General features: G+C 39.2%; 1 protein-coding gene across 1 annotated transcript; it reads right to left on the bottom strand.

Annotated features, from left to right (window-relative positions):
• Positions 1 to 591: 591 nt before the first annotated feature.
• Positions 592 to 9,980, bottom strand: LOC140923270 (uncharacterized). The gene is made up of 11 exons (XM_073373354.1): positions 9,826 to 9,980; positions 8,354 to 8,394; positions 7,923 to 8,050; positions 7,172 to 7,238; positions 6,634 to 6,703; positions 6,446 to 6,529; positions 5,941 to 6,301; positions 5,019 to 5,086; positions 4,624 to 4,719; positions 3,419 to 3,634; positions 592 to 2,345 (listed from the first exon to the last, which is right to left on the bottom strand). The coding sequence occupies exons 1-11, from the start codon at positions 9,967 to 9,969 to the stop codon at positions 2,274 to 2,276; spliced, it is 1,347 nt and encodes a 448-aa protein (XP_073229455.1). The 5' UTR covers positions 9,970 to 9,980; the 3' UTR covers positions 592 to 2,273.
• Between the last annotated feature and the right edge of the window lie 921 nt (positions 9,981 to 10,901).

Raw genomic sequence — 10,901 nt, 5'->3', positions numbered from 1 at the left:
AAGTTTGTCCGAACAAATGGTCATCTCAGCCGGACATTGTCCGTTGACCGGCCGTTATGGAATTTGGGCCCTGTTTATTATCTCGAACGTGCCCAGCCAAATGACGTATGAGGAACGAGCGCAGAAATTCCATACTGATGAAGCGTCACTTCCCATATCTGGGTGGTGCTTTTGATTGGTCGTGCGCGTGGAAAATTTGATTCAACCAATCAGAAGCACTACCCAGATTTGGGTGGTGACGCGTGATCAGTATGGAATTTCTGCGCTCGTTTCTCAGACATCATTTGGCGGGGAAACCAGTGGTAGCGTTGCCAAATGTCGGCTGTTTTCTCAGGCTACCCTTTCGTGATATGCATGAAGAACAGGTTTCGATCCATGCGGGGTAAAACGCTTTTACTCTTGTCCACCATCTCGTCCGCTGAACTCCATCTCGTTCAATTCGTCAAATGTTGGCAATATTTTTCTGGAGCTGAATTCTAAAAGACTATCGACGATGAAAAAGGCAAGGAAAAATATTGAATTTTACATGGAGAAATTGTACCAACCCTTCTTCTCCTTGTCCAATAAAAATCAACAACAAGGGCTACACTCTTTCGTCACATCCATGTTTTATTCAATTCATTTTTGACACGTCCAGTTATTGAAGAGTCCTTTCTCGTCAACGTAGCAATGAAACTACACATCTAATGTACACCACTTTGGAAGGAATTCAATACTCCTTAACCTTCATTTGATCTTAGCTTAACTACAACAAAACCTTAACGTATTCCCAAACTATTTTCTTTCAAAGAGAGTCCATCGCGAGGAGAAACAGTAACATGAAACAGTACGAGAGAAAACTGGGCTCTTTCTCCAACGACTGTTTCACATATTTAACATCATGCGCAATATTGAGCTTAGAATTCTTTAAACAAAGCTCCTGAATTTGACAACAGCAGTATCCCTATGAGCCTTGCCGCAATCTCGTATCCAGGTCCCGTTCTACGCGCAAGCGATTCTTAGCGTATGACAAAAGGGAACACCGGGTACGAGATTGGCAGCCTCAGTTCCAAGGATTTGCTTAAACCACTTGTTTTATCATAGCTAGCTGAAGAAGCAAGAAAGAACCAGGCAGATCATTTGGGCTCCTGACACAGTAAATTTAAATAACCTATTTTACAGTTACAGTTGGAAACGAGGCTAGAGTTGACCTTGTTTTGATACAATCCCTCCTCCTTTATAATGTAAATCATGTTGTTCTTATGCTAACTAGTATTTTTCAAGCAAAATTTCCATTAGAAAAGGGAGTAGGTTTGTATCAAATACAAGGTCAACCTCAGCCTCACGTTCACTCAAAGGCTAGGACACTAAGCCCACAACTGTAAAATGGCCTACAAAGGCAACAAGTTAATTTGAGAACTAGCAAATCAGCTGTCAAGGGTTCTAGCAAACAGAATGCAGCATTGTGGGAATTTTTCTTCTGACTAATGTGTTTAAGGCAAATTTATGCAAAAGCGAAAAAATCGCAGCCCTTGGTGGGGTAAAGATAACAACTCTATACGATTAAAAACTTAAATTATACATGCACAAATATTGATGATGATGATTATAATGATGATGATGATGATGATGGTGATGCAGAAAACGACAACGATATGTTCACAAATGTAAACTATTTCGCGAAAAACTTATTCGTTCGCTTGACATTTATACAAGCAACTTTTCTTCATAACAGAGGTTAGGAGTTAATACAAACATCAGTGTTGAAAGTGATAAGAAACATTAACAGAAGTGAATTAAGAAAATGGGAATTACTGGGTTAATAAAATATATATAAAAAAGGTTCCTGAATCTGGTTGGCTATTTACTTCCCTGATTATGGTACAACTTGTGGCAACAGTACAGAAGGCACTACCCAGACTATAAAAGGACATTTCTTTTTTATAAACATGATTAGTTCGTTATTGGACTGAGTAGAAGCTAATAATTCTAGCTTTCAAAACAAATTATTTTGTGATTGTGATCAAAAAGGTAAAACTTCCCTTGTGTTGAACAATACGTGTGATTAAAGTGAGACAGGGAAGCCAGTCAGTCCTGTTACAATTATTAACATCAACAAAACCGTTCTTTGAAACACTTTTTTTTATCCAACATTTTTTTAACATCACCACCATAGTGAAAACAAGCTTCTCTCCTTTCCTCGTTGTAACTTTTGCGCGACTCTAAGGTTCCCCTTGGTTACGCGTTTTACAGTCACATCGCCAACCACTTGTAACAGTTTTAACAAAGAGCTGCTAAGTTGGCAGTTTGTCCTGTAAACTCTTGAAGTATGCCTCGTGGATTTTGGTAACAAATTCTGGATCATTCTGAAAAGAAATGAACGACAAACTATTATAACTATACAGTACATACATGCTGTTTTTGCTGATTACTTCTAATATTAATATAGTGCTTATTAATTAAGTCAAAACTCCCGTAAGCGACCACCCAGAATGCGAAGGTTCTGAGGCCGCTTGCGGGAAGGGGTCGCTTAAGAGAATCGAACCACAAGGGGTCTCTTCCGAGAAGAGGACCGAACACATCTACATTTTGTAAGAGAATTCACTGCATGTAGTTTCCAAGTTACCATATGTGTAGTTTTATGTTGTCACCAAAAGTACATCGCATTCTCTTAGTAGTGAAGTACATACAACATGCATGGAGATCAAACCATGCAATAGGAGGATAAAAACAAAGGAAAATTCCAAGGCGGTCATCTGAAAAAAGTGGCCGCCGTCACCTACGATAGGTGGTCGCTTACGAGTTGCAACTTTAGTGATTCACTGGGAAAATTTCAGTTTGGATAGGTGGTCGTTTCTGGGAGATGGTCGCTTACAAGAAGTAGTCGCACATGGAGGTTCCATAGCCTGCGAAAACAGTCGTTTCTTCTTAGCAAGGAGCGAGGAGAAACGGCTGTTTTCGCACGCAAGAGGTTCAACTGTACGCAGGTGCTGACTCGTCCCCAGTCGTCTCTACGTCTCCTATTAATATTAACGAGAGAAAACGCGGTCAAGGGAAGCACGGGCAGCAGATGCCGTACTAGGTCTCCCGCGACCGTTTCTTGACCGCTTACAGATCAAAACGACTGGGGGCGAGTCAGATGCAGGTGAAATATGTTCAGAGTTGGAATCAATCTTTTTAAACACGCTCAAAGGTGTTTTCCTCTTTTGAGGATGCCAGTTGTATAGGTCATGTTGCTGATAAATCTTTTTTAGCGCGTGATCGAAACGTCTAAAATGTAATGGTAAATGTATTGCAGGTTCTTTGCCAATTTAACCATTGAATACTGGTGTAGTGTGGTTACCATATATTTATAGTGTTGCTACCATATATGGGATTGTATTATGTAGACTGGATGTAAGACCACTCGTTGTGCCTCTCTTTAAGCAACAAAAGTTACCTTCAATAAATACGTCATTGCTTGAACAAGCTGCTCTTGGGTCAAAGGTGCAATTTCCATTTTTGGAGCGGGCTGTTTCGTCTGTGATGGAGGTGTCATAATCGGTACTTTCCCTGAAGACTGGAAAGCTAATGGCGACATAAGAGAAGACCCCGCTGCGGCAGCGGCTGCGGCCGCGGCTAGGGCTTGATCCTGTGAAGGCTTTTGTGGGGACTCCTGCAACACAAAGAAAACCCGCCACCCGGTTAGTTCACTTGGATAAAATAATAATAATAATAAACAATAAATTATTATTATTATTATTATTTTAATAATTAATAATAATAATAATAATGACAATAATAATAATAATATTACTTTCCAAGTCTGGTTTTTCAAAGTAATTACATCAATATCATGGAGAAAAATCTATATAAAAGTACAAAAGATTAAAAAATGAAACTATAAAACTATATATTTACAAGATTTTAACGAGACATGATTAACATAGCCCCTACGAGACAAAGACAATAGTAAGCAGCCCCTGTCTTTAAAAAACAGACTGCTTAATGAACGATTTAAAATAATGCATAAGTTCCTTCTTGAAAGTCACAACGTTTGTTAACCTAGTGAGCCTTTCCAGTAAAGCGTTCCACAATGAAACGGTCCGATAATGAAAGGTCCTTTGGCCAGCTGCGGCAGTTCTGTACCCTGGAATGTCAATCTTATTCTCGTTGCGTGTGTCTCTCCTGTGAATTTCAGACCTCGTTTTAAATTTTTTAGCTAGATAGTCTGGAGCTAATCCCCGGAAGCGCCGGTTTGCCTAGCGGGACGCCGCTGGTTCACACCACGGCCGGACCAACACTCAGGGTATTTAAATAACTGAGGAAAAAGTGCTGCCTTTGTAAAGACATCTGCGAACGGTTAGACTTTCTAGTCTTCTCGATAATGACGATAAACCGTAGGCCCCGTCTCAGAACCCTTGAACATACCCGTGGGACGTTGAAGAAGCAATATTCGTAAAGATTAGGGGGACGTAGTCCCCGGTGTTGTGGTCTATTTCTTATGGGGGCGGGGGAAGGGAAGGGACAGATACGGGACCGAGTTAATTGGTACCACGCGCTGTTACGGTCACCCTACCAAGATTGGCGGACTTAAGTAAATTCTTTTCCAATAGCGTTCAAACAAAGACGCAGTTACACACTACGGTGCCCGCATACGCTCACCTTAACTTGAGCAGCAACTGTTGATTGCGCAGACGCAGTTGATGGTGTGGGTAGTGTAACCATACTCTTGACCTCTGGTCGATCGCTTTGAAATAACTATAAACAAGAAAAACTTCATTGAAGGCAAGTTGCAAACCAACTTTCCTGAACCTTGTAGTTCGAAAGCTGGCTCATGACAGTGTGTAATCAAATACGTATGAGCCAGGAGCCAAGCTTTTTAACCGCTTCTTGCGGCTCATAATTGTAAAGCAGGTGACGTTAAATTCTACGAGGACGCGAAACATTCCTCCTCAGATTTGTCCAACCAGCCAACCAAGACAACACCACGCTTCACGGAGAAGAGGGTCAATCGATCACACAACGGCGAAAAAAAGGAACATTTTACACATTTGTACCTTCCTTTGAGCTCCCGATTTTGTGCTGTCAATCGCAGAGTCATCTTGTGTCTGAGTGATGAGTCCACCTGGAAACAATCCTGCGTTACTATCATTTTAAAACAACAATTTTCTTCGAGACAAGATTTAATAACTGGGCTGTGTAAATCAAAAGAGGTCACAAGGTGGCCTGAGAAATCAGCCACGAAAGCCGCGAGAGAACGCGCGAGCCGCGATATCCGGGTCACCTCGCCACCAAACCATCTCCCCACCGACTAATTCACTATCAAGAAATATGTATTTTCATACTTAGTGAAAGGACAAGTCTCTAAAAAGAATTCTCTCACTTTAAATTTTCAATCAAATTTAAGGAGGTAAGGTTCAAGTGACAATATTAACCAACTTTCATAAGAAAGTCTGTTGGATTTTAAACAAATCACACTTTTCGAGCGATGCAAATAAGCTGTTTTAAGGTATTAAAAAGTCGCAATTATTGGCAAAAAATAAAACTAAAGATGAGAAGTTCGACGCAAGGTGTCAATTAAAATCCATAAACTTATATTTGGGCTTGAGGAAGAAGTAACAATCTCAGGTAAGTAAACAGTATAAATTGTTGCAGAGTTGTTATGTGGTGGCGAGTAAGACTTCTTGGTGGCGAGATGACCGTAAACCGGAGCCGCTTCTCAGTCCCACATCTCAACAGTAGATTGCATATGGTAATAAGTTTACTATCCTAGGATTTGAAACCTCGTTTACTTTAAATAGCATTATGATAGGATTAAGAAACCCTTTCTTCGCTTATTTATTCCTTTTGCTTTCTTCCATAACTTTCAGCTGCCATTTTTGACATGCCAGTCAATTCCACAGCCGGTTGGCACCAACCGCAATAGTTGAAAATTGTGTGACATAAATTACGTTACCCAAAGATTCTTTAATCTCTCACCTGGACCCACGGGCATTTTAACGTCAGACAGCGTTAGGCTCTTCACTTTATTGTGTCCTTTCCTTGAGTGTCTCTCCCCTCCAGGTAAAACACTATTCTCTTGCTCCTCCCCCTTGGATGTCGTCTTACTACCCATGGGAGAGGGGGGCTGTTTATCTGACAGATAAGTAGCGGGGGAGGAGTAGGCTCTTTGCTTTTTTGGGCGAGTGTCCTCAGTTTGAAAAAGTCTTTGAAGTTGCTCTTGCTGAGCTTGGTTTTGTTGGAGAAATTTTTGTTGCTGTTCTTTTTGTTCTTGAGGTACTGGTTGTTTTTGAGGGTTGCTACTCGCTGTAGATGAGGTGACTGGATTACTTGCTTTGGTCTTCATTGGGGTAAAAAAAGGCAAACCACAGAATGAATGAATGAACGAATGATGTGCATTACTTGAGTCTAAAATCATTTGCTGTTTACAGAGCAAAGGAGTCAACATTCAGATCCTATAATAATATTAATAGTGTTACAGTACCTCATTAATATATCTTTCTTGTGCTTTAGCAAAAAGCTGCATGATATCAACCTTTTCCTCTGTTGAACTCTCTTTTTTATCCTTCTATGAAAAGGAAACGTTAAGTAGCGAAATAAGGTTGCATGAAAATGTCATCTAAAGACCTCAAAAAAGGGGACAAAAAAAAAGGGATAAAGAAAGAAAATTACCTGAGGACTTTGCACAGGTGGAGGAGGATTACTCACTGGCCTGGTTGTTGGTGCTGTCTCCGAAGAGAGCCTGCAAACAAAATGGACATGCAAGATTTAGTGCTTTATGAAACTGTAACATTCTTAGTAGAATTGCCTGGTCCTGTTAAAAATAGGGAGCTTAGGCGACCATGAGGACAGCTACATGACCATTGCACAACTAAGAAATGAAACTTCCATGGAGGATGTATACACAAAACAAATGTTATTTTCCCATTTAGAACTTGAATGCATTCAACTCCTGGAAAACTTGCCTTATTTGACAAATTGGGAAAGGCTGCAGTAAATACATGTAAGTTTGAAACAACTCAAATACATTTTTCAGCGACTTTTACACTGCTATCATCATAGTGGTTGCTTGAGTTCTCTAATTACTCTATTAGTACACTAAACCTGTCACAAATTGTCTTTGGGTAATGATAGGTAGGAAAGAAGTGGACAAAAATTTTTAAAAAAATTAATTTGGGTTGATTCAATAAGTTATGTACATGTGACTTACTTTGTCAACAGCATGGCCAGTCTTTTACATTCATCGCTATCATAAAACCAGATGCCATATATCTCCTCTAAAATCAAAGAAATAATAATGCCAATTTGGGCTAAGGCACTTTATTATATGGCTACAATAGTACATGCCCTCTGATTGGCTGTTTTCTAATAATGACCAGGCATCACTAGCTATGTGTCCAAAGCATATACAAACTGTGTTTACTTATGGACTGCCATGTTATGGTCAATTGACAGCTGTCAAAAAGGGTACCTGCTGACCAGTGTCACCTGACTGTATCGCAGGCTCAAGTGTACAATTCATTGAGGTGACATGTTTTTTTTAGTTATCTGCTGACCACTTGTTGGTTTTAATTGATTGCAGGCTCAGGTCCATAATGAAAAGGCCATATAATAAATAACTTATTAACCTGGACTGTTCAGTCATGACAGGGAAATCTTAGACCGAGGCCTTGATGTATTGACCTCGCTATCACTCAGTCAATAAATCAAGGCCTCAGACTGAGATTTCCCTGTAATGGCCTCACTCTTTTCATGAAGAATAAATTATAGTAGCTGGAGAAAGGTGTAACATTACAGCAGAATATTGTAAAAGATAGAGGCTCCATGTCTAAATTAAAAATATTCATAGGCTATCACACATTAACAAACAGAGAATTCTCCGATCTCTGGTGCCCAATGAACACCCTACACAGATCAGCGAAAGTTTGGTAAAACTTGTTTAGAATTCTGGGGATACTTACTTGTGAGGTTTCTATATAACAAAAATGGATCCTGAAGTTTAAACTCCATATTGTTTGTTATTGGTTCCTTCATATTGTTCATATTTAGTCTGTTCATTATGAAGAAGGCACTGGAAGGAGGAGTGGATCTAAAAAATGGATTACATACCACAAGATTAATAATTTATTACATTAAAATCTGACAGCTCAGTTGACGGGGAGCCACAGGGGAATTGGAGGTGGAATTCAATTCCAGAGACCAAGTTGCAAGCTCTCCTTCCTTTTCCCTCCCCACCGCCAGAGCACCCCGGACAGCTTGCTCCCAGGCTAATATGACTCATATATTTGTTTTTAACACTACTGGTAATTTTATATAATAGTTATACAAAACTGTCACTTTCCTCCAAAGATTCAGATTACCAGAACTCTACTGTAATAATTTATTGACTTACCTGCTATAAACAAATAGGGCTCCTTCCACATCTGTTTTCTCCTACAATAAAAATCAATACAAATAAACAACAATGTCATGAAAGATACTGTTCATCATTCGAATAGTGTGTAACTTCAGGATCAATATCTTAGTGACAATAATTATTAATTAATATTATTGTCAGACAAACAATAAACAAAACCCTTAATAAATATACAACAAGTTTCTAAACTTACAAGTAATGCTCTTCTCCTCTTTCAGCATGGTTAAAAGCCTTAAAAAGTTTATTATGACACAATGGCCCTTATCAACTGGGGTGGTTGTATATGAGGAGAATTGTAGGAGCTCTAAATACAGTCAAAACTCCACTAACAGCCACCTATCCATATGAGTCACCTCTCTACAACAGCCACGTTTTTGGCCAACAGTCAATGTTTCCCTACACATCTTCATAAAAGGTAAACAAGTTACTTTTCTGACAATTGTTAGTTTTCTTTTTATAATTTGAACTTCACCATACCCCGCCACTTATTTGCATCTCATTGAATAACAAAAGTGCCTATTTCTTATTCCTTATTCTTAAAGTGTCCCAACAAGTGGCAGGGTGATCTGAAGTTGCCCAATAATTTGTTTTCCTGATGACCACTTGATTACAGAAATAGTGTGATTGTGAACACATTGTAATTTGTTGTTAAAATTTGGGTTGGGGGACATTACTTGGGGCTAAAAGTTTCCTCGTGAACCATCCCCACCCCCACTCCAAAGAATCTTATTCTCATCATTTCCCCTGCCCACCCCCCCCCCCCCCTGACAAACCCCTGTTCCATCAGCTGCCAAATGAAAAGCCATAGTTTACAGGAAACATGAACGAAGAGACCATTTCATAGTTGAATGCTTAGTACGCTAGCCTTGACCACATTTTGATAAAAACCTCCTTTGTTTTCTTATGGAAGTTATGCTTGAAAAATACTAGTTGGGATAAGAACAACAAGATTTACATAACAAAGCAGGAAGGGTTGTATCAATCAACTCCAGCCTCGTTTCCATTCATAACTGTAAAATGGTCTAAGGCACTGTTTTAGTATCTAACACCCTCATTTTTTATGTCAATTCCTCCAATTACGCAATCATTATTGTTTCTTCTTCACCGATTTAGCTTTATAGCGCATCACGCAAGCGCATCTATGTGATAAAATTTTAAACTTATGACCCGTACAGTCACGTAACCGAAAGATGTCATTATTTAATACAGCTGATATATAGATTTCAATTCAATTAAAAAGACTTATCTGCAGGTGATTTAAAACTATTGGACATATTTTTGAAATGATAGAACAATACCAATCATCTTGATCTCTTCTACGACTTCGTAAGGACATCGATCCAAACTGACAACACAAAAAACGACTGACGGTCGCACAAATGCAAACGAAAGCAGCTCATACATGATCACACGTGTAAAAATTGAAAAATGAGCTGAGCTGTACTTACCCACGCCTGTGTCGTTCCGTTAAATTTATAGAGTGCCACTTGTGAAGCATTATCTATAATATTTACCACATATTGATCGCTCTTTTTGATCGCACTTAGATTTAGTTTGACAACTGACGAGGTCGATACCCTCTCTGCCGCCATATTGAATGATACAGTTGCTACGTTATGTAAGGCATCACCAAAGACGCCTTCATACTGCATGAGGAAACTCACAAACTTTGTAACTCGTGTGGGAAGTACATCCATTGTTATTTTGAGTTTTCTTGTTTTTCTTCTTCTTTTTCGTCTTAACGTTTTTCAAGATTTTATATTATTATATTAACGCGCACCCATGAAATTTATCCTTGCTGTCCAAAGCCACAGTAACCTGTCTTATTTTTTAGCTCATGGGTGACGTAGTCATGCCATGGGCTTTTCGAGGCACTCGAATGGCACTCGATCACTCACTGACTCACTGACTCACTCACTCACTCACTCGATTCTAATTAATTTACTGTACTCATTAAAGTCAAATCAAGCAATTTACTCTTACCTCCCTTACTTAGTATTTATTTTATTCCAAGTGCCTTTTATACATATGTTTGGCATATTCTAGCCGGGTACTAGTAAGGTCAGAACACCTACAGCTTCGGGCAAGGATCTAGCTCCCTTAAAAGCGTGAGTGCTGTAGAGATGTTACCGGAGAAATGCTGACGAAATGCTTTTTAAAGAACCGACACTGTATGCCGAAAAGCAGATGCCAAAAAACACATGCCAAAAATAAAATGCTAAAGAAGTGTAAACATGATCTGTCTAAATAACCAGCACACAGAGAAAGTCATGAAATATAAAAAAAAAACTAAGGAGAAAAGTGAATATGTTACAGTGCCCAAGCAGTTTAAAACAAATGAATCTCAAAACGGAATGTTTCTCAAGCCTTATAGTCACTATGAATACAGAGGTGATAATCTTCAACATTCGGTTGTCAATAACAACGAAACTCAATCACGAAATTCAAAAGCAGTGGCACTTAGCACCCATGCTCGTTTACGATTCAATTCATCCATGAGCTCGCTCCTAAGAGCCTTTGATTT

Source organism: Porites lutea, chromosome 13 (assembly GCF_958299795.1).
Source record: "Porites lutea chromosome 13, jaPorLute2.1, whole genome shotgun sequence".
Lineage (NCBI taxonomy): Eukaryota > Metazoa > Cnidaria > Anthozoa > Scleractinia > Poritidae > Porites > Porites lutea.
This window is presented reverse-complemented; position numbering and strand designations above follow the sequence as displayed.

Coding starts and splice junctions, on each gene's coding strand:
- LOC140923270 (XM_073373354.1), bottom strand. CDS start 9,969: ATGGCGGCAGAGAGGGTATCGACCTCGTCAGTTGTCAAACTAAATCTA. Junction 8,051..8,353: donor GCCCTATTTGTTTATAGCAG/GTAAGTCAATAA, acceptor TCCATTTTTTAG/ATCCACTCCTCCTTCCAGTG. Junction 7,239..7,922: donor GTTATATAGAAACCTCACAA/GTAAGTATCCCC, acceptor CTTTGATTTTAG/AGGAGATATATGGCATCTGG.